This window comes from Archocentrus centrarchus, chromosome 21, assembly GCF_007364275.1.
Source record: "Archocentrus centrarchus isolate MPI-CPG fArcCen1 chromosome 21, fArcCen1, whole genome shotgun sequence".
Lineage (NCBI taxonomy): Eukaryota > Metazoa > Chordata > Actinopteri > Cichliformes > Cichlidae > Archocentrus > Archocentrus centrarchus.
In genome coordinates, this window is record NC_044366.1 from 22911326 (window position 1) to 22936047 (window position 24722).

At 40.0% G+C, this 24722-nt stretch overlaps 2 protein-coding genes across 3 annotated transcripts in view; one reads left to right on the top strand and one right to left on the bottom strand.

Annotated features, from left to right (window-relative positions):
• tmtops2b (teleost multiple tissue opsin 2b) overlaps window positions 1-19981 on the top strand; it is a 36684-nt gene extending 16703 nt beyond the window's left edge. The window contains exons 2-4 of one of the 2 annotated variants that reach the window (XM_030757872.1): window positions 1466-1791; window positions 11119-11352; window positions 17647-19981. In XM_030757872.1, coding sequence (XP_030613732.1) covers window positions 1466-1791; window positions 11119-11352; window positions 17647-17862 — 776 coding nt within the window. In that variant the 3' untranslated portion in view covers window positions 17863-19981. The remainder of the gene's footprint in view (window positions 1-1465; window positions 1792-11118; window positions 11353-17646) is intronic. The other variant, XM_030757873.1, reaches the window with a different exon arrangement.
• Window positions 12475-24722, bottom strand: part of st6gal2a (ST6 beta-galactosamide alpha-2,6-sialyltranferase 2a) — a 44278-nt gene continuing 32030 nt past the window's right edge. Inside the window, exons 4-7 of the mRNA XM_030757871.1 lie at window positions 24512-24609; window positions 23879-23980; window positions 21166-21340; window positions 12475-15527 (exon numbers count right to left, since the gene is read on the bottom strand). Coding sequence (XP_030613731.1) covers window positions 15280-15527; window positions 21166-21340; window positions 23879-23980; window positions 24512-24609 — 623 coding nt within the window. The 3' untranslated portion in view covers window positions 12475-15279. The remainder of the gene's footprint in view (window positions 15528-21165; window positions 21341-23878; window positions 23981-24511; window positions 24610-24722) is intronic.

A 24722-nucleotide genomic window follows, 5' to 3' on the forward strand; every position in this document is an offset into this window, starting at 1 on the left:
TGCATTACACTTCAACAAACGGAGAGTCATTCCTTAGCTTTAATTGGAAAGTCAACAATTTTACCACCAAAATCTGCATGAAATAATGTCGTCTATGGTGCAGACAGCATGGGATCCAGTTCTGTTCCGGGTTATGATTTTTCTCAAAGGCCAAATTAAATGGCCTGACAGCCTTTCTGATGGATTCTTGAGGTTTTTTTTTTTTTTTCTTATGGGAAGCACTGAGTGCTGGTCATGTGTAGGACAGAGGCAGGACTTGTATACAGTATCAATAGTAATACCCTCAGGTTACTCTTCCCTTCCCAGTGCAACCACTCTAAGAAGATGTTAATGATATCCTCTCTGCCTTCTTGCTGTATCACTCCTTTCAGAGGTTCAGAGTGACCAGAGACCAGAGATTAGAGACCAGAACAAAAAAACAAACAAAAAAACCTACAGGACAGAATAGATTAAAGTTAATGAAAACAGCATGCAGTAGTGCCAAATAGATGCATAAAGAGAGAAATGATGGGAGTGGAAAAGAAATGTTCAGCACTTCATTGGATGCCCCCTAGCAGCCTGAACCTCTGGTGGCATAGGCTAACAGATGCTTCAGGCTCATCTGATCCAGCCCGAACTATAAGCTGTATTAAAAAGTAAAGTTTTAACCTAACCTTGAAGGTAGACAGGGTGTCTGTTTCCTGAACCATGCATTTGTTACTTCTAGGCTAATATAATTGGGTTAATATGTTTTACCCATTTTAAAATAGCAGGCTTTTAGAAGAACACATAGTCAGTCTTTATATTTGATAGTGATTAGCCAAATGTAATTCATTACTAGATGATCAATTTCAAATGACGCAGTATACAGCCTTTGTAACACCTCAAAGAAGTGTTTTTAATTAATTAGCCCGATGAAGGTGTCTTTTTGATGAAGTCGCTTGGCGTGATAATCCATTAGCGCAGTGTTTAAATCCCGGCTGACCACAGGTATTAAGATCAGACACGATGAGTCACTTTGATTGAGCTTCATTCTCAAGGATCTCTAAATTTCAGTTTTAGTGAGTTGGATTTGGAAGCAAAGAAAGCTGAAAAGGAGCTGAAAGCTCTTTCTTACACTGTGGCACAATATTTTATAGAGACCTGGTCTCCAGGCGATTAATGCTATTGACCTGTTACTCTCCTGAATTTCCCATGAATACCATGCCATTGGCATTTGTGATTATGATTGAAGTTTAGTGGCTCATGTATTGGCTCATTTATGTACTTTGTGGGATTAATTGCAATCACTTTAAGATCCCCTCACTTTTAAGAAAAGAACATTCAGCATTTTAAACTAATCTCTTCCACAAGGTCATCTCTTTAATATTGTTTTCTGGATTTTTATGATGGTCAGTTGTTACAGTTTGCTTCACTTCATACTGTAGATATGTTTAATGTCCTGTTGAGCCAGTTTTACAGCCTCACACCTCCACCTCTTTCTCAGGTATTGTTTCGCTGATCTCGCTGGTGATCCTCTCCTATGACCGCTACAGCACTCTGACTGTTTACAACAAGCGTGGGCCAGACTACCGTAAACCCCTAATAGCTGTTGGGGGCTCTTGGCTGTACTCCTTATTCTGGACCGTGCCTCCACTACTGGGCTGGAGCAGCTATGGCATAGAGGGGGCAGGCACAAGCTGTTCTGTCTCCTGGACCGCTAACTCTACCCAGTCACACGCCTACATCATCTGCCTCTTCATTTTCTGCTTGGGTCTGCCTGTGCTAGTGATGATCTACTGCTACAGCAGGCTGCTTTGGGCAGTCAAACAGGTACATATTAGCTATCAGTCATTAACACTTACAGTCACACACTATCTGCGTGCATGTAAATGTCTATGCCATTTTTTATTTCAGGAATCAGACTGATCCCTCACCTTTAAATACCAAACACTGCAGACTTTGAACATGGTGATAGAGGTTGTTTGCTTTTTAATAACTGAATGGTATCAAATTGTTAACTTGAAAAAAGTTCTAAAATAACCATTAAAAAGCTAAGCTGTTTGAAGCTAAAAAAAAAAAAAAAAAAAGTTGCAAAATGCATGCCCCAAAATGTGCGAAAGTGCAGTCTTTCGGTCTTCACAGTGACCAGGAAATAGGGAAATATGATGGGCTTTGAAGCTGAGCCTAGCTTTGAATCACTGCATAGATCAGAAACATTTTTAATCCTCTTCCCCCTTTCATTCCCATTTTTCCTTATTTTATTCAAAGTATTTGTATGTGTCCCAGAATGGAAGAAAGTAACCCACACACAGATTCTTTTTCTATTAATTTGGTCAAGACCTGCCCCCTGAAAGTTCATGTTTTGATGCATCTGTAGAAGATCCTCAGCTTGACTCAGATCTTTTAAGTTGACCTATGAGAGCCTGAGGTGGAGTGACAGTGTTATTGTCAGAAGTTTTCCCTTTAAGAAATGTGACGATGTGGGCAACCTAACCTGTCTTGTAGGCCCAGCAGGACTGTTTTTCAGAAAAAAATTTTCCAAGCTGGAAATGAATGTCAGCTGGATAAAGCTGCTGTTATTAACCATAAAATATTCATATCTGCCCAAATTTTTATTTTTGCTGCCTTAAAAAAAACAAAAGAAAACCCACTTGATGCCTCCGCCCCTCATCAAAGTTGTTTAGTTTTAATGCTAAAGTTGCTAGGCTAAAGTTAAGAGACAGCAACACTGTTAACTGGAAAAAGAAAAAAATCTAATCTGCACAGCTGATCAATTTGCACAGGGTGCATGAAGCCAGATAACTGAAAAGCTAGAATACACCTGAAAAACATGTAGATTTTTTTCTTTTAGATTTTTTTTCACCATTACAGTTTCCCATTTGGACAAATTCTACCCACGTGGCATCACGTTGGAAAGGTGAACGGCTTTCTGTCAGTCACGTTTAAAATCTGGGATGTGCCACATCCATCTCAGACATCTCACAGACAGAAGTGATAAAAAACTGAAAGATGACATGATGTGCCATCAATGAGATTTTCTGCAAAGCCACAATGAAGTTTGAAGAATTTTCTGGCTAAGTACATCAACAGTAAATGTCAGATGTGGTTGACAGTCTATAAATCAAGATGTCCGTCCCAGAAAAGTTAGAACTGCTCTGCTCAGCTAATGGAAGCGAACACAGTGCTGCTAGAAGATATGTTTTCAGCACAGTCATATTGCAGACACACGCAGAGGTTTGTAATGAGTTTGTTGATGAATCACAATATCTGCATGTCTCCTGTTCATTTAAATAAAAATAAAGGCAAATAATAATAATAATTAAAAAAAAACATTTACTTGGGTTTGTGCAGAATCAGTCAGCAAATCATGTTTACTTTTCTTTGGTGAGCTGAATACAGACGAATTCTTAAAGTCAAGCTGATTTTAATGCAAAATAGCAGTAACCATAAAAAATGAGTAGTGGTAGGATGCTGCCATATCTGCTGCTCCCGTGCTGTGCACTGTTTGGAAATATGGAGATAGAAACTGGTGTGGAAATGCTGCAGAGGCGTCTGTTGCTTCTATCGGACATGATACAGGAAGCAGCGCACTTTATGATTGAAACTGATGCAGTAATTACCTTTTAAATAGAGTGAACTGGCAGTGTGTATTTCTAACCTTAAAAAGAACTGAGGGACTGCACACAACAAACACAACAAAAGGTTTTTTTTTAACTAAAGCGTGGAAGTCGATTTTGCTCCAAGGAAAGCAAGAGATTACAGAGCCGAACCTTCACTTTCAGCAACCACTCTCATGCATCATATAAAGTATATAGGGTCGTGACTGGTGGATAGGAGTTTTTTTTTTTTTTTTAAGAGAGTGGCTTCACTTGTCTTAGGTACATAAGTAAAAGTTGTTGAACTCCCAGTGCTTTAGATTTATTCCTGAGAGCAGCAGGAGGGTAGCAGTGCTAAGGATTATCACAGCATTATGACTCAGACAAAGCCTAAGCCACTCAACCATCTTCTTGCTTTTTTAGTTGCTTTAATATAGTGATTTTAAAGCACTTCAGAAACTCAGACTGACCCCCGGTATCAATAAGCAGCTTTTTCAAATGGCTTCCAACTATAATTAACTCTGTGTGAGTCATAAGACACAAACTAGTTTTATTTCAACTTCATTACCTTTATTTTCCCTTTGAAACATCCAATCAAAGATTATATCTAACTGTACAATTTGACCATAAACTGAAGGTTTATGGTCAATTAAAGCAGGTATCTCCATGTTGGTGCTGATAAGAAGACACCATGGGGTCTCTGTGTATATGTAGTGGTTTCAAAAGAAAATTATGTAGTTTTACAATGCACAAAGAGTTGTGACATGTAAAATGTCCATCTATCAATTTTCTGTCATTTATTCAGGTTTGGGTGGTGGGGGGGCAGCAGTCTAAGCAGAGATGACCAGACCTTCCTCCCTTCGCCCACCACTTAGCTTTTCCAGGATACACTAAGGCATTCCAAGCCAGCCAATACATGTAAACTCTCCAAAGAGGTCTGCCCCAGGGCCTCCTCCCGATGGACCAAGCCAAAATACCTCACCTAACAGCCAGGAGGCATTCTAGTCAGATGCCCAAACCACCTCAACTGGCTTTTATTTTTGTTGTGGAGGAGTGGCAGCTCTACTCTGAGCCCTCCAAGCTCTTCAATCTGTTTCTAAAGCTGAGCATAGACACTCTTCAGAGGAAACTCATTTCCGCTGCTTGTATCCATGATCTCACTCTCTGTGTCACTATTCACAGCTTGTGGGTACAGATGAAGGTAGGAATGTAGATAGGCTGGTAAATCAATGGCTTTGCTTTCATGCTCAGCTGTTTCTTCACCACAACAGACTAGTATAGTGTCCGCATCACTGTAGACACCACACCAGTCTGTCTGTTGCGTTCCTGCGCCACTTTCCCCTCACTCATGAACAAGGACTCGAGCTACTTAAACTCCTCCACTTGGGGCAGCAACTGATCCCTGATCCCAAGTGAGCACTGCTCCCATTTTTGGCTAAGAACCATGCCCTCAGACTTGGAGCTGCTGATCCTAGCCACTTCACACTTGGCTGTAAACCAGCCCAGTGAAAGCTGGAAGTCACTGCTCGGTGAAGCCAAGAGAACCACATCATCTGTAGAAAGCAGAGACGAGATCCTGAAATCACCAAACCTGTCACCCTCCACCTCTTGGCTGCACCTGGAAATTCTGTCCCAAACCATGACCAAATTTTGTGACAAACACCCACCGAGAACAAGTATGACTTATTGCTGGCAATGTGAGCCAGGCTCTGAATACAGATGTATGAAATATCCCCCAGCATAGCATACCACACTCCCACAGGACTTTGTCAAAGTCCACAAAAAATATGTAGAATGGTTCGGCAAAGTCCTGCACACCAGAGGACTTCTGAAAATAATTGTCAGTTAATACAGTTCAACACTGCATCCACAAATATGAAGTAAACCATTACCATGCCAAGAGAAAAATATATAAATCAACAGTATAAAGTATATAAATGCCACTGCCTTCTGGGCCTGAACTCATTAAAAGTGTTCTGAGGCAAACTGTGGTCAGACCAATTAAAATTAGATTTTTTTTAAATGGAAAAACATCAACACTCTGTCTTCAGTTATTTACAGAGTGACGTGTTTTTTTTTTTTTTAAAGATTTTTGCCTGAAGTAGGAACAAGCACAACAGCACATATGTTTGTCCCTGAAGCATGAAGCATACACTGGGGGAAATAATTAAACTATATTGCCAAAAGTATTCACTCACCCATCCAAATCATTTACTTCAGGTGTTCCAATCACTTCCATGGCCACAGGTGTATTAAACCAAGCACCTAGGCATGCAGACTGCTTCTACAAACATTTGTGAAAGAATGGGTCGCTCTCATGAGCTCAATGAATTCCAGCATGGTGCTGTGATAGGATGCCGCCTGTGCAACAAGTACAGTTGTGAAATTTTCTCACTACTAAATATTCCACAGTCAACTGTTAGTGGTATTATAACAAAGTGGAAGTGATTGGGAATGACAGCAACTCAGCCATGAAGTGGTAGGCAATGGAAAATGCCTACCACATGCAGATGCAGATGCTGAGGCGCATAGTCAATCACAACAGACCTCCAAACATCAGATCTCATGAACTTCATGTAATGGGTTTCCATGGCCAAGCAACTATGTCCAAGCCTTACATCTCCAAGCACAATGCAAAGCATCAGTTGCAGTGGTGTAAAGCATGCCACCTCTAGAACAGGGAAGACGTGTTCTCTGGCTTCTCCATCTGGCAATCTAATAGATGAGTCTGGGTTTGGTGGTTGCCAGGAGAATGGTACTTGTCTGCTTGCATTGTGCCAAGTGTAAAGTTTGGTAGAGGGGGATTATGGTGTGGGGTTGTTTTTCAGGAGTTGGGCTCGGCCTCTTAGTTCCAGTAAAAGGAACTCTTAATGCTTCAGCATACCAAGACGTTTTGGACAATTTCATCCTCCCAACTTTGTGGGAACAGTTTGGGCATGGCCCCTTCCTGTTCCAACATGACTGCACAAGAGTGCACAAAGCAGGTCCATAAAGACATGGATGAGAGAGTTTGGTGTGGAAGAACTTGACTGGCCTGCAAACAGTCCTGACCTCAACCTTTGGGATGAATTAGGCCTTCACAGCCAACATCAGTGTCTGACTTCACAAATGTACTTCTGGAAGAACGGTCAAAAATTTCCATAAACACTCCTAAACCTTGTGGAAAGCCTTCCCAGAAGAGTTGAAGCTCTTCTGGCCCAAAGGGTGGGCCGACATCATATTAAACCCTATGGATTAAGAATAGGAGGTCACTCAAGTTCATATGTGTGTGAAGACAGACGAGCGAAAATGTATTTGATCTCCTGCTGAATTTGTAGGTTTGCTCATTTACAAAGAAATGAACAGTCTCTAATTTTTTATGTTTTTTTTAATGGAGAGAGAATATCAACCAAAAATCCATTACATAAAAATTATAAATTGATTTACATGTCATTCAGTGAAATCAGTTTTTGATCTCCTGCAGCCCAGCCAGAATTCCGACTCACATTGGCTGTGTGCTCGTGTAGCACACAGATTACAATCAGTGTAATCTGTGTGCTACAGATTTACACAAGAGGAGCTTGTTAATAATCTGAAAGCAGTTGGGACCACAACACCTTTGGTAGCACACTACGCTGTAATAGATTGAAATCTTGCAGCATCCGCAAGCTTTGGGGCTGTTTTTCATTGAAGATGGGTGATGGATGAGTCTTCCAACATGACATTGATTCAAACCACACTGAAGCTTTGAGTTGCCAAGCAGCAGCCAAGAAACCTAAAGGATTTAGAGTTTCTGTAAAGAGGAGTGGGCTAAAATCCCTCCTGAGATGTGTGCCAACCTGGTGACCAACCACAAGAAACATCTTACCGCTGTGCTTGCCAACAAGGGTTTCTCCACCAAGTACTAATTAAGTCATGTTTTGCTTGGGGATCAAACACTTATTTCACTCAATGACATGCAAATCCATTTATGGCTTGAATTTGGTTGATATTCTATCTCTCTCTATTAAAATGAAACTACCATAAAAATTAGAGACTGTTGATTTCTTTTTAAGTGAACAAACTTACAAACTCAGCAGGGGAGCAAATAATTATTTCCCCCACTGTTGCACTTACTCTAACCATGTCTCATCAAAGTTTCAAGATGCTGAAAATATTCAAGGTTTCATGAAGAAAACACTAAAATTGCACAGTTACACTTATCAGACAAAGGAATCTGTTAAAAGCTGAAAGTTACTGAGAGGAAAGTGGATGGGCATCACACATGATAACAAGTCAGTCCGGCTGCTTTTTGATGTAATTTCCTAAATGCATCAAGAAGGAGACAAATTTTAACAGTGGGTCATCCAAACTAAACAAATCACAGAGCTGTTCCTTCATATAAAAGAAAAAAAAAATCTAACAGGGCTGATTTAATATCATATGTAATACTGCAGTTAATTTCCTAACCAGTAGCCATCATACTGGTATATGTGTAAAGTGAGGTGTCCCAGCAGTTTGGCACTGCCAGCTTTAGTGTTAACATACTGTCTTCCAAAGTTGCTGTGTATATATAGTACACAATTTCCTCACTGTGTTAACAGCGGGGCCTTCAACTATTGAGCAGTAGAGTCAGAATGATAAGGAGTTATATGGCTGTTCCACCAACGGTGCCCAATCTAGAACTGATTCCACACATTTCCACCCAAAAAAAACGAACAAAAAAAAAAAAAAAGCTGGTTTTGGTACCAAACAGTTGGCACCAGCACAGAACCACAAAACTGGGCCCAAAGTTGGACTGACTGATGTGGCTACTGAACAGGCTACCATAATAAATTCACCAATGATTGGCAGCTCATCACAGTTTTCTTCCCCATGGAAATGTTCCCAGGTTCTCCTAGTAATCCTGCGTAATTCTCAGTTCTCAAACCTGTCAAAATTTGGGCGGGTTCTCACCACTCACCAAGGCAGAACTGGGTCCACACCGGTACTGACACTGTGTTGGTGGACAAGAGGTACATGACTATTCACACTTGCTCTTCATTTTAACCAGTGGTCTCTCGTGGGATTAAAAATGAAATAGTTGTCTGCTCCCAAAGAAGATTTTAGCCTCAGGCGATAATTAGAAAAGAGACATTTTCAAACAGTTGCCAAGACACCTCAAACTACAAATCAGGTTAGTTTTCATGATGAATGCTCTCCTGGATCAGATAATTGTTAAACTAAATGCAATGACTGACCTCCCAGTCTGTTCACAGCTTCTACCAAGGTGTAAAATAGGGCTCTGACTGCACACAAGCATACTTCCATCATTGCCATACAAATACAGAGAGGCCATATCACACAAATCCCTCCTTCTTCACAGCAGCACTGACAGTGAACACAACTGACAGTGGACATAAGTCTAAGATAGTGTGTTAACTAAATCCAGATATAATGGTTTGCAGACACAGCTCTAAAACTCTACACTGGATAGCAATCAGCTTTGCTTCAGCAGATTACAAAGGCAAAATTATTACATAAAACTCAGTACTTTCATTATGTTGGCAGTGTAATGGGACATATTGCCCACAAGATATTAAACATGATGTAGAACATGGCCAAACGGCTATATTAGTTTGGGGGGGGGATTGTACGTGGATTACATAGTCCTAACACTGCAGTTTATTTGCACATCTTTGACTGAAAGCTATAAATTATTACTCCTAATATCATCAGTTTTGAATCCATAAAGTTTTACAAGCAGTTCTACATTCGCTGTTGTCTTCCTGGTGGCAAAAAGTGATGTCATCACTATATGTGGCTTTTAGTTGTTTGAGCTGCTTGCACGCCTCTTGTCAGCACAAGGATTCCCAGATGGCACAGAGGGAGATTGCTGCAACAGTTGATCATTTTTATTCTGCTGTTCATAGCCTAAAGTGCTGTGAAGCTGAAACTTGAAGGAGGAAAATTGTCAGACGGCGCTGACAGTGAGGAAAGCAAATCAGAGCACTAATGAACAGAATTAGCACATTAGTAAAATGTGTGGTAACACACACACCACATGTCAATAAATATTCTCTGCTTTAGTGTTATTTATATTTCTGTTACACAGGTATTGTGATATATTGTAAATGATTGTCATGCAGCATATCAAGTATTATAGAATCTGCAACTGTGAGCAATATATCATGGTTTTATTGTATCATTAGTTCCCCCCACATCCCTGGAACTGACACTGCTTGATATATGTGGAATGGTGTGTGGTAACAGCTTCCCTTTTCTACCCTCTGACTCAACACAAATCAATAGCAATCTTCTGGAAAATTATGTCACATAAGTATTATTATTAAAGTCGCAGAAAGAAAAAGATGACATTTCACTTTCAGCTTGCTTCTTGAGCAGGAGCGCATTGGGCGTTCTCCTGCACGAGTAACTACATTTTCATGAACTATGTTACGCCATCATTCTGTGGGTCAAATCCCTGGAAGTTTTTAAAACTGTGAACTATTTGCATTAAGAGTCTCAAAAAAATTTATGAGAAAGCATTGGCTCAGTGAGCTTTGTGGGAATTCTGATATAATTTATTAACTGGTGAATAAGGAAGTTTACTGTGTGGGAATTGGGTATGAGCTTTTGATTTCTGGCTAATTTGTTACAAAATCTGCGTGACCTAAAGTACAATAAGAGTTTCGTCTCTTAACGGATTATTTTCCATATTTTGGCTCAATCTTCCAGACGATCATTACGCCAGATCTGCTTTTAATAGCATTTTGGTTGTACCTCATTAATTGCTCAAATAGTGCACATTCCAAAATGAAGTCCCATTAATTATTTTTAATACACACACACACACACACACACACACACACACACACACACACACACACACACACACACACACACACACACAAAAAAAATCTGCAGTCAGGTGGAAATTCCTCTACTGTGAGTACTGGTGGGTGTTGGGTCTGTGTGACATGTTCTTCAGAGGTTTGTCATTTTTGTAGGTAATAACCTTTTTAAACCATCTGGCCGAAGGACCCATGAGCTCATCCCATGGGGAGGTATCCACTGACTGTCCATCCACAAACCGCTAGTCCTTCTACAGTATTATTACAGAATATGAGAGATTATTACAGAATTTAATCAAACTTTACACAATAATTATCTAATGGGTCTTCATGGAAATTGTGCTCAAGGTCAAGGTCACATTTATCATCACTGTTCCATTTTCACTCCTCCTAGGAGTATCGGTCTGAATTGCAATGCGTGTTTGCATGTGCCCTTCTGCCATCTATACATGTATGCAGTTATTATTTATGGCATAAAAGGATCTTGAGCGAGGTGAGGGCTGGTGGGCTATGGTGTTTAATTGTGCATGCACAAAATGATTAAGGAAGAACTCCATGAAATACCAAATGATGTGATAGCTTGATAGCTGCTGCATACCACGTGCATCCCATTAGCAGTGAAAAGTAGCAAGACTTTTACTTCCAGCACATATGACATTTGATTTTAAAGTTTTCTGAACACAAGATGCACTTCATGAAATCAAAATTTAAAATTTCCAAGGATATAAGGTATATTTTTTTCCCTCCCTTTCTCTCCCTGATATTCACAGGTGGGCAAGATCCGAAAGACTGCAGCCCGGAGGAGAGAGTACCACATTCTGTTTATGGTTCTGACCACTGCAGCCTGCTACTTGCTGTGCTGGATGCCTTATGGTGTCGTGGCAATGATGGCAACATTTGGCCCACCCAACATCATTAGCCCCGTGGCCAGTGTGGTCCCCTCATTATTAGCTAAGAGCAGCACTGTCATCAACCCTCTCATCTATATACTCATGAATAAACAGGTAAGTCACCATTGTTTGTATGCGCATGTCTAAATTCAAAGTTATTTTTGAAAATCGAGACACTTTACATGTACAACAGCTTTATTTACACAGTAGAAAAAGACGAACAACAGCTGAAATCATACAACTGCTCAATTTAAATATCAATTCAAGTGTAATAAGAGAATTCACTGACAAAAATCAAGGAGAACACCCTAAGGCTCTTAAAAGTGAAACAGGATCATCACTCTTATTATTCTCAGTTATGGATGCTTCTTTTTCTCTTCCCCATTTCAAGGATTCTGCAGAAAGGTAGCTATAAAAAAGAATTAACTTTGAACAATCCTTCAGAGGCAGTGTGGTGCAGAAATCCCCACAATATTCATTAAAAAATTGACATGAAAAATAGGCCTCGAGAGTAAAGAGCAGACATAAGGAGGCTCAAAGTGGAAAATGTTACAGGCATGTCTTCAAACATGTTCTTAACTCACAACTTCACTACCAAAAAACATTAATGTCAAGTCTGACTACGATGTCCGGCCTTAAAAAGAACAGAAAATTCACTTAAGCTTGACCTTTGCAGAGAGGAGCACCTAAGAAGTCCTACAGTTACTGAGTCCTCATCCCATGAATAACCCACCCATCTGAAACGCAATTAAAAGATGGAATTTGGCACACTATTAAGATGCAAAAATGAAGTAGCCAGAAGGAATTGCACCTGATTGAGCGCTTCCACGGAGCAGCTGCGAGCCACATTGCAGACGGATGTGATCCACAAGCATGCAATAAAATCTGCAAAACATCACTTCAACAAAAGAAAATCTTGTAGCACAAATTCCTTTCACAACATTAAAGACAATGGTGCCTATTTGCAGCACAGTACAGCACACAGACAGTTTAAGACCTTGCCCCGATCCTGATTTGCATGCTCTGTGCATCGGAAAGTAATTGGTTAAGAGAAATGCACATGTACAATACGTTCAGGGCGTTCACGCCTTCAGTGTGCTACAATCACAAGCACGTTTTATCATTTATCGCAGTAGAGAAATGTAAGATGTACAGAAGAGTTAAAAAAACCTGCATTTAAAATGAATCCCAATTCCTTTATTGAGCATCTAAAAACCACCTCCTCTATTTTTTTTAAAAAAAAAACCTCTGTTACAGTCAGGGTTGAATGTACCATAGAGTACAAAGTAATGCATTACTGTAATCACATAACATTAGTTTCTATTGCTGCAATGTGAGACATTACTGCTGCTAAATTCAGTTATAACATTGCAGATGAAACAATTCTCTTGTTAATCACATTAGGCAAATAGAAAAAATAAACCCACATCAGATGTGCCTTTTCATGTGTGAGGGAACATAAGTGGCAGAGTAGTAGAAATGTACACAGTTTTCCCAAATTATTGCACAAAAGGACACGAATGTGATGGTAAAGTGCAAACTGTGCCCAGGCTAGAGACCGCTATCCACTCTCCAAGCATCTGCAAAGGCAACATGCTAACACAAAGATACCGGTGAAATGCTTCTGGCCTCGGCGTGATGCTGAGTATACGATGGCCCCGTACCGAGCGGCTAAGGCTCGATTTCAAGCAGGGAGATGAACGCGCTTGCCAGTTTCTACAGAAACAATCACTGTCATTTTTCTGTGCTCTCTGGGCTTCACTAACGCTGCTGTCAGCTTTGGGGCACTAAGAGAAAGATCTTGTCTATGTCCTCCAGATTGTGATGATATGTAGTTATTAGGTGCGTCGGTATAAGGTATTATGTTACATTGCTAATAAGAGGGAAATTGGACAGCAACCCAAAAGCAGTGTTAGTATTTACTTTCAAGAGAAGTAAATAAATTAACAGTAATAATTACATTTTTGCATAACGACCCAAACAACTACAAAATATTTCTATAAACTTCTACCGAGCCAGGTGTCCAATCTCTCATTTACAGGAAAAGGAGCAAATACTTGATCTATAGAAATTCACTTTATGTGATGACGTATTTTTGCCATGTATGTAATTTACTGAATTAGCCATCTAGTTATTAAATCCAGTAGGTTTCCTCCCACAGTCCAAAGACATGCAGTTAGTGTGGTTAGGTTAACTGGTGATTCTAAATTGGCCATAGTTGTGAATGTGAGTGTGAATGGTTGTCTGTCTCTCTGTGATGGCCCCGCGACAGGCTGGTGACCTGTCCCGGGTACTGCAGTATGAAATACTAGTATTAATAAATGGAACTAAACATTTTTAAAATAAAGATTCATAATTATTTCTTTTGCTCAGATCCTGTCTGAGTTAAAAAAGGGACTTTGGGCAGTTAAAAAAAAAAAAAAAAAAGCGTGCTTTGGTGAATACTGACAAATTCCAGATAATATCCTGCTCCTGTTATGTTCCAGTATTATCTACATGATACTATATTCTAGTGCTTCTACTGAAAAGAGTGACAAACTATTTAAAACAACATTTCTGTTACGTTTTCAGGTTTTCACAAGCACTACCTGTTAAAAACTAAAACACACACACGCACACAAAAAAAAAATGCCCTTGTTCCCACAGACAAAATACCTCAAAGCTAGCTGAAGAAATGGCACTGGCTCTCTGTAAACATAAAATCCACCCTACCTGGAGACAAAGTAAATCTGTGATTAGTACAGGTCCAATTTCCTCTTTCATAATTGTCTCCACTCTGAGCTGCAGATAGGTACAGACTAATATTAGAGGATTCAGGAAATATGAGACATTTATAGTTGCAGGGAATGCACTTCATACTGTTACGCAATAAAGAAATAACCCCGCAGAGGTGAGCTCCAGCAAGGGTTTGGCCACAACACGCAGTGATAAAATTACATTCAATAGAGTGATCTGACCATCGCAAACAGGGGCTGGTGATTGCTGAGGCAGAGCGGAGAATCCCCTGATGTTCATCACTTCAGAAATGTCTACTGCTCCACACATCAAACTGATTGGTACTGCAGTTCTGCTAGAGTACGTACTGCATGTGTCTGAACAGTCACAAGGCAACCCGAGGAAAGTGTTCAGCTGACCGCTAGGCACAGGGTCACGGCTGTTCTGAGCACCTGTTTGTTCTGAAGATCCGTTTTGGCCCCGTTTACTCTGATTAAATTACACACACCAAAATAACAAAACAAAACAAAAAAATACCTTAGATACAAACAAAAAACTGGTGGTTGTCAGTCAGAGTGTACAGAACAGTAATTCAGTATTAAGCTCAGTAGTATGAAATCAACCCCTCATTATAACACAAAATTTCTGATTCTGCAGGAATATGTACAGTAATGTGGCTGCTTCGACCACCTTATCGTTCTTTTAGTTGGCATTCTTCTCCACGTACTTTTACTTAATGTGTGTGTGTCTGTGTGTGTACCTGTGACATTCAACATGGATGATTTGCTTATTCACAACCCTTTGGAACAGTATTAAAAAAACAATATATACAATTTGCCGTTATAAAGAGTGACAGTCCCTTAAAGTGGAGAACCATCCATATTACTGAGAAACACAGATTTTACACTACCGAAACACAGCCAGTTATTAAAAATTCACTTGTCTAAAACATCATCCGTTGCTACCCTAGTCGGCTCCACAGCTAACGTGGCTCAGCTAAAGCAGAGAGAAATGTATTATTATTATTTTTATTATTTTTTAAGCTCCACCTTGGAGACTCTAATTTCCAGCCTCTGGTCAAGTAAACCATAGTGATAAAGACAAGGTCTTTCAGAAGCCTCCATGTTTATCCGTCCCTGGAGGGCTATGGCTTATGCTCTTCATGGGTCTTATTTGAAACTTGTAAGCTTCAGCCTCCTTGTCTGCAGTGGCATTATTGCACCTCTCCCCTGGTCAGCCTGAAAAGGCCAGAGTGTGAGCGTGTGTGTGTGTGTGTGTGTGTGTGTGTGTGTGTGTTTGGACTCAGAGGGCCAGAGGCTTCATATATCAGATGTCACAGTTCACGGTGCTAAAGCCTGGAAGAGTGACGCGCCCTTTCCTCCTGAGGTCACTCTCGGGACCTGTGTTGATCCGTTGGATCAGGCTTTTCTCGTAGAGGAGGGGATGGTAGGCACCCAGTGTGCAGGCAGCATCGTAGTAGCGCTCATGGTAGTGGCACAGGTCTGTCTGCCTCATAGAGGGAATGTACTCGTACACGTGCACCTGCTCGCACATCGCCATCATCAGGAGGATACCTGCAATGTCAGCATACGGGAGGAAGATTTTAAAATATGTTCAGACAAGACTTGTTTATAGACCCACGTGCTAACTAATTTTGGTAGGCAGCAACCACTGAACTGTTTAACATTAGAAAATTAATACAATATAAAAAAAATGAGATATGATTATTGTGGTTATAAAAAAGAAGAAAAGACCATAATGCTCAAAGCTTCTGCTTGTACTTTTTTTTTTTTTAATGCAAGAGAAGTACCCCCAGGAACACTGTTCAAATACACAGCTGCACATATTCACACCTGGGAGCAGCCCAGTATTGCCAAAATCTAATCTTTTGGCCACACAGACGTTAATGACATCCATTTTATTTCTTCTGCTCCAGGGATCAGAGTAGAGACGTTACACACCGGCTGTGACATTCACAAAACAGAAACTCTTAAATCTGGGAGATAAGGTAAATACTTTCAGTCCTCATAAAGGTCACTATCAGCGTGGGCCGATAATAAATACATGGCCTGGTGGGGAAAACCTGATTATCAAAGGTGTACGAGCCTCGCGGGCATCCGATACGTCTCCGGAAAAGGAATTTAGCACAAACTTGACAAATTTCTATTAGATCCGAAAATGTGCAAAGGACAAGCAGACATTCTAGGCAAGGAGCATGTGAAGTTCGGCTGTGCTGAAAAAAGGGTAGACGGAAAAAGTTTAACTCGGTGAATAATATATGAAGATTCCAATTTTGCCTGCTTCAGTAAGCTCTGCACAATATTTTTCTTACACTGTGAAATACTGTGAAACACATAGCAAGGAGTGCTATAGTCAGAGAGCGTTATTATTCCACTTATCTTTGGTGGTATGGCTGTTTTTCACTCATTAATTCCATGTGTGCAGAATACTACACTCTCCCTCTGTTGAATCCCACTGATATTCAGGTAGTGCTGGAAAACTTGAGTTACTGATTACTGAGTTGTAGTTCTGAGGCATGATGCGTTTCCACACAGTGTTTCCAACTTCTGTGCTAAATGACCTCAAAAGTGAAGCAAACCAGCAAGCGCTCGAGGCGGCCTGCTCTGCCACGACAACAGGTCACTGGGGTTCCTTTTCTCTACTCAGGCATCTCTACGTGTTCAATGTGAGAACACGAAATGAATGATTTATGTCCGCTCCATATTGGGGGGACGGGACGAGGGTGAACACCTTATGGTGTTCTCTGATCAAACAAGAACTGAAGTTTTCAAGTGGTACAATTACACATACAATCTATGTAAAGACACAAATTTGTGCAGTTGAAAATATTTCCAATTTGGTGACAAATTTGCTTGATGCTGTACTGCAAAACCTTATCAGCTGATATACCTAGATTCACAGACTATAAACAGAAAAAAAAATGGCAAAGACTTTAGACTTTAAGTGTAGTTCTCCTTCTAGTGGCTCTGCAGTGTAGTGGTTGATAAAAAAAAGATCCCCAGCTTGATTTTGAGAGGAAACAGACCCAGCCTCATGGGGGTCACAAGCTTGTATACTCCTACAGCCCAGATAAATAAGAGGACTGTTGTCAGGAAGTGCATCCGGCATAAAATCTGTACCAAATCAAAATATGCAGATCTATCCGCTGTGGAGATCCTTTGATAAGTAAGAGAGCAGCCAAAAGTGCCTTCTTCTAGCTGCAGTTTTGCTTCTGCTGTCGGCCATAAACAAAAACACTCCAGCTACTGTGTTTGGTCTGCAGACACCATCAGGCTATTTTAGTTCACATATGCACGCCGGCACTTTTTAGGACATTAAAACCAACAGGTGCACACATGAGAATGTAAATGTCAAATACACTCGGTGCAAACACCGAATGGTCTTTAACGTGCCACCTCCCTAAAGCACAAAATAGAACAAAGTCTGTGATGTTCGACTGCACTCTGTGAGAATAGTGCAGGTAATGGTCCAGTGAATTTATAGCAAGCAAGTGAAATCATGTGTACACTCTCCTGCCTACTTGTCCAAGTAGCACCCTTGAATCTGAAGCTGACTCTCTCCTATTATTTACCACATGCGAGATACGGCAACAGTTTATGCATGAAAAAAAAAAAAAATCTTTTGTTGGGAGTGGGTGTGCAGTGTTTCCACTATCTGCCTCTCCCTTCTCAGTTTTACAGGTGTTTCCTGATTCTGTTTCACTGCGATCACTGTTCACCAGAGAAGGGCAACACCTCAGTGCCCTCCAAGACTACGGTAATCCATCTTAACCGTAGAGTCTACAGCAACACTGTGGCCTGCACCGCCCAGATCTCCACTGAAGCTCTCGACCAGTGTTACAGCACCGCAGACACCAAGAACACAAACCCTCCAGAGGTCAGCCCCTGAGTGTCAGACAAGAATCACCATGACAATGACGCATGCATAACTCAGCTGGACAAGCTACAGCCAGAATGTGAACTACAGTGGAAGGTGGACAGCAGCACGAGGCTGTCAGAAAGTAAATTTGCTTTTTTTGTCTTGTGTGTAAACTTGTATTTGTAGACAAAGGAATCTCGTGTCCATGATTTTTGAACTTTGAGATTTGGTTTTACTGTACATGACACAAAAGTGCTAAATGACTACAGAAATGCATGTAATTTATGTGAACACACACACATACACCAATGTGGTATTTAACTGTAGATATAGCTGTAGATGATGTTTGATGATTTCTCTGAAATCAGCATTCAGTTTTACCATCAGGCACCTTTTTTTTTTCCTGTTAAATACATGCAAAACAGGAGAGAACTTTCAGGGAAAATTATCCCCAAGTTTTTGTGTCTTTTCAAAACATATTTAAAAAGAAAGGGGCACATATTCACGATAGTGGATTCAAGGTTTTAGTCTGTTTCCAAATTGATGTGCTTTTGTTGCTTCAGAAAATGACCACTGACAGATTTTAGTATATTACACATTCTTATTTTCATCCTGTATTTCAAGAAGGCAGGATGTTCTTTGTTCCTTTCACATTTTATCCAAAAATAAAAACCCAGCGCCTGTTCTTTGCTGCTTTGTAGTCAGCCGCTGTGCCACTGTAAATGGCAAGGTCACTGCCGCCAATCACAGATTTGTGATTTGATCAGAAAGCGGACTGATGTAATCATTGGTTAACTCTGCTTTCCCTCCTCTTCTCCTGCTGCTTTGGCTGTAAATATTGACGAAAGCTAAAACTTGACTCCCTATAAGCTTGTCCTTAATGCAGCTTTTATCGTTGCGTATGCTTACATTTTGTTCTGCATGAAGGCATTCATTTGAATTGTGTCGGCTTTTGTGTTTGTGCTGTGCCTTCTTTGGATATGATTTAGTGTGTCTTACCAAATTTGATTCTTTGCATGTATTTGTGTAGATTAAATTGATACAATGGAGTGAGAGACAATGACTTAAGCCTGTATTCAGTTATAAAGCTGAATACAGGTTTTGTCCAGAATAACATGGGGAAAAGAAAAAAAAGATTTTTTCACAATGATTACCGGTATTCAGTATGACAGGCCAAATAAAAATGATGCTAATTTGATGACTGGCAGAACTAAAAGGCACATCTGGGAAACAGAATGCACAAATTCAGTGAAACTGAAACATTTAAATGACACCAACAAGACACAAAGCAGAGGTCAGTATTTTATTGTATTTGTGGATCTTGAACCATGACTGATCAGGATCTGCTCAAGATCAAGAAAGTTATATGTGAGGTCAGAGTGCTGACCTCAACCCACTGACTTTTTTTCACTGAGATGCTGTTGCGTGACCTGGGTGGGGGTAGTGGGGGTGTTCAATCAAGACATTGCAGAAATATTGATGAAGTGAAACAGTTTTGTTGCAGGAACGGTCCTAAAATATCTCCTTGGTGTTGTGCAAGTGTCATTAAGCCCCTTCAGAAAATGTGTGACTGAGGTTGCTGCTGCTTTAAGAGCTACATTTTCTAGCCTTTAATGCAACTGACTACTCAGTGTGTTCAATTAAGACAAGATAAATACTGTGTTGTTAGTTTAGTCAAGTCGTGCTTGTCTGTAACAGTGAACTTAATTTCATAAGCAGTCTGTTGTGGTTTAATTGTCACCAGTTTAATTGGATTTTATTGTTGGAATTAATTGTTTTAATAAATATACCTGCTACTAAAAACAAACTTTGCAATTGCTGCATTGTAAAAGTAGGCTGGAGGTGGTGTGATATTGAGAATGATATGAAAAGCAATTTTGTTAATTATTTTTGACAAAATGCCCATTTCTAAAAACCAAAAGTACTCAAATAATGGAGGCACATCCCGTAACAGCAAGAGAGGGGTGTTCTTTTTTTTTTTTAAGGTCAAATCCCTGAATTCCTTTTGGACCAACAAGGCAATTCCCAAAGAATCAGGTGATTCCCAAAGAGCTATTAGCTGAAAACTTGGCATCTCTCAGCAGGCTTTGCTGTGCATCCTAAAAAATTTTGAGGAAACTGGACAAGTAGAAGACAAAATAAGAAGTGCCAGCTATCTACAGCAGATGAAAAGTAGCTGGAAGTCATGTCCTTAAGAAATGGGGAAAAAATGACACATCTACTGTTCACTGAAGCCTCATCAGAAATGGTCTCAGTGGAAGGGTGGCTGCCAAGAAGCCATTCTTAAGGAAGGGAAACAGGGAGAAAAGAGTGAGGTTTGCCATATCACACAAAAACTGGACTGAAAATCCATGGCAACAGGTCTGATGGAGTGAAGACTCCAAATTGAAATTTTTTTTTTTCAAATCATCATCAGTATGTACAGAGGAGGCGAGGACAGAGGTGCAACAGTGAGTGTCTATATCCATCTGTAAAACAGTGGAGACTCAGTCATGTTTGGAGCTGCATTTCAGCCAGTGGTGTTGGAGATCTTGTCAAAATTGTTAAAATTATGAACATAAAAAAGTGCCATCAAACTTTGATCCATCATGCAGTAGCATGTGGTAAGCATCTGATTGGCAACACCTTCATTTTTCAGCACGACAATGATCCCAAACACACTGCTAATGCAGTAAAAGCATACTGAGGTAGAAAAGCACACAACGCTATCAGTCATGGACTGGCATCCCCAGAGCCCAGACCTTAACATTATTGAAGCAGTGTGGGAGCATTTTGACAGAGAACAAAAGGCAGAAACATCCAAAGAAGAGCTTTGAATGTCCTTCAAGAAGCCTGGAGAACTATTCTGAAGACTAATTATAGAAACTGCAAGAAAGCTGCCTCAGAGAGTTCAGGCTGTGTTGAAGAATAAAAGTGGTCACACCAAATATTGACTTTCAACCTCGTTAGAATTGTACAAACTCAAAGAACTGTTATTGCCTTATATGCATCAATTTCCTAGTGATCTAAAGAATCAAGACTTTTGCACAGTACTATATAGTGTAAGACAACAGCATGAAGTGCATATCTACATTCCTGCCACTGCCTGTGTGAATGTACTGCTTTGAAGTGCTTTGCATAGCCCTGCCACATGCTGATAATGTCACTGTGCATACTGAAGATAAAAAAATAAATAAAAAATCGTATCTTTGCTTCTGTGTGTGTGTGTGTGTGTGTTTGCATACATAACTGCTCTAGGAGTAGACAAGGAATTGCAAAGATAAGAATACAGAGGCAAGTGCAGTGGAACAGACACACACTGCATGAATGCAAGACATGTGAGTGTATACTCACCTATGAAGCCAGATGATGGGGGATTGGGCTGGATGTTCTCCCGTGTGTTGCCCTGAATCACATCCCAGAGTTGCCACACATAGCTGGGGTGAAGGATGTAAAAGGGCTGGTCAGGATGGAGCTTGCGGTGCTCCATGTATGGGCCAAACAGGTTGTAGTCCGGACTAGCATACCACTGAGAAGAGATGACACAGCAGACAGGCTGAATCTCAGACCATGAGTATGATAAGGCAACTTCAATTTTTTTTAAAAATTCAAATCATTTGTGGTATCTCCTTTTCAAGAGGATTAATTTCTATAACTCAAAACAAAGAAGATTCAAACAGCAACAGTTTTAGCATAAGATGAGAAGGAAAAGATGTTTTCACTCTTTACAAACATCTTTCATATTTCTGATGAACTGGCACTCAGTATCTACCTCACAGACAGAGCATTCATCTGCATCACTGAATCATTCATTTGCATGACTAAAGTTCAATCAGATGTATCTTCATACTGTGAATCTTCTAAAAGCATAAAATGCCTTTAAAGATAAAACGTTTCTCACTGCTATTTTGTGTCATGTTGATTGGCCGTGAAGTAACTGCGGCTCTGGAATGCATTTGAATTTTACTTATGCTTTCACGGTTTGGATGATAATATTTTATTCATGTCAATGTTTTGTTGTTGACCCAGGGATAAACAACTGTGGCCAGAAGTTTCCATCCACTCATCATGAGCATGAATGTCATGGTAGTTCTGGCCTTTTAATGTTTTCTTTCTTTTTCCAGAGTGGAACGATTATACAGCATACATCTTTAATGACTTCAAAAAACAAGAACTTGAAGTTTGAATTCATTTTGGATTTTCTCTAATCCACACCATAGCAACAGAACAACTTGATGTAGCTAAATGCTCGGCCAGTTAGTGTGTGCGTGCACAGTGTGTATCCTGGTATAGGATACAGCATCCCGTACCAGGATACACACTGTGACCTATACCAGGAGCTGCTGTCTTGTAGTTACAGGACGGTTATACTTCAGACTCTATGTAAGAGACTATTTCTTGTCAGGAAATTAAAGGTCTCTGGAGTCAATCAGAAGGTCTGACTGATGTTTAAGGCTGTCAAAACATCCCGGAAAATTGTCTGACAAAAATCATTAGATGCTCTGTGCAGCACTGCTGTGTTCAGAACAATGATGTCTGTGATTGAAGACAGAGAATATACTGTAGGGATACATTACACACATGCACGTATGCATGCACACACACACACAGTTCAACAGATCAAATCATAAAAAAACAGATGTAATCAGTGTTCCAAGTCACTCATAATGGATTCAAGGAAAGCGCACATGTCCATTATCATCAACTGTACCATCTCTAGTTTGACAGTAGAAATAAAGGAGTGCCTGAAATCACTATTCTCACTTTGCAGATGAAATAAAAGATGTTCCACTAATTTATAATAACTGTAATTGATTGTGAATGTTTTTGTAGGCTTTTAAATTAAGCACCAACTACTGGCAATGTATATTTTAAGAAACAATACAACAGATTATGTAACGGACTATAACTCGTTGCACCTCTTTTTGCATTTTGCACCTTTTAGCAAACTGATGAATAATTGTTTTGACATGGTAAATAAAACATCAACACTGTACAAGCGACTGGCTGATTAGATATTTGAGTTAAACAGCTGCTTAAACAGGTGTACCTAACAAAGTGGCCGGTGATTATACGATGATGTGTTTCATTGATATTAAAACAGAGAGCAGATTTTAGAGGCTGTACAACATATATTTAAAGTTAAGAATCATAACACATTGAATCAAATTTCATGAGATGAGCAGCATGAGATAATTCAAAGTAAACTGAACATGAGCAGGAACGCTACATTTAGGGGTGAAAAGCTACATGAAACTTACACACCAGCAACAAAACCTTCCAGTTAGTATTTCCAAAGGTTAACTACAGACATCAGATGAGAACAAACTTGAAAACACGGGCGCAGAGACAAAGGTCGGGTGTCGGTGGAGCATCATGTTCTTTATTAAAATCCCATCAGTGTACATACAAGAACCCTGTTCTTTACCTTGCTGCGTCTACTGATTCAGTTCTGTTGATTCTCATGGTGAGCAGAATGACAAATGCTGCGGCTACATAACGACGTAATCAACTAACAGATGAGCTGTTTTCTGCAACCTTTATTTAAACAAGCCATTTCGCCAAATCGGATGTAATCTGTAAGGGCAAATCTAGCAGCGCTGCGCTGAGTGAAAGGGCTAAAGGTTAGTGCTATTGTTCATTCAGAGGTACTCCTTCAGAAAATTAACTAAGAACAACAAAACAAACAAAACAATCGATATGTCAATAATTCACCAGATAAATTAAATCACTGGAAGAGGAGGCTGCCCACAGAATGCAAATATATTTTAACTGCACACACTCCGGTCATTCACTGAATTACAATTACCAGCAAGCATGTAAAAGAGGAGGAGATAAGGGGAAAAGGATGGAAGGAGGACTCTGAATAAAAGCTTGTTTTGGATACGAGTGCGTGCATGTCTACAATAACCACTGCTTTTACTTTCCTACGACAACCAACTAGAACATTCCTCTGCACTCCCTTGGCTAAATACATGATTTAAATTCATTTTCTCTCAGTGCATCGTCACCTCAGTGTGACAGGAACCACATCTTCTATTAAAACTGCTAACTGTTCCACAAATACCTTGTGTAAGTTGACAGTGTAAGGTGCGGGGTCCCAGGCCACCAGAGTTACATTCTTGTAGATGGAGCTTGTGTTAAACTGATGCTTCGGATTTGCCAAAATCTGCAAAAGGACACATGAAATGTGAATTTTATTTTGAAATTCTAAACATCAATCATAAGGGTGCATGGTTACTATTTTGCCAAAATACAAATAAAAACACACAGACAGAACGTCTTTAACTGCTTGTAAATTAAACCAGGACACTGATACCAGTATAACACCTGTCCAGTAAATGTGTTGTGTGGAAGAATCCCAGCAGATCAGCAGTTTCTCAACCATGCCACATTCAAAATTACTTAAATCATCTTTCTTCCCTATTCTGATGCTCATTTTGACCATTTCTTCATGCCTAAATGCATGTGATTCGCTGATTAGACAATTTCATTAACAAGCAGTTGAACAGGTGTTCCTAGTGTTTTTGATAACTTAAAAACTAAACACTGAGTTGAAAAGAAAAATGACTGAATCACAAAATACAGTTCTTTAGATTTTTATCAAGGGTCTGTCCCGATTTTTTACATCCACTTCAGTAGGATGCATTTCTATTGATTATTCATTATTATTTACACCCAAAGCCTCACCGTCACTTACCTGAGAGTTGATGATGCGGATCGTGGTTTTGTTTCCTACATCTCTCTCATAGCCTTCTGTAGGCGCCGCATTGAACCGTAAAACTGCATCATGAGTGTCTGAAAGGAAAACAAGGAAACACCTGAATATCACTTCTAAATATTAGAAAATCATGTTTTCTGCACAACTCGGAGCTTACTGAGGTTTTGATGCAATTACCAGCGTCATTTAG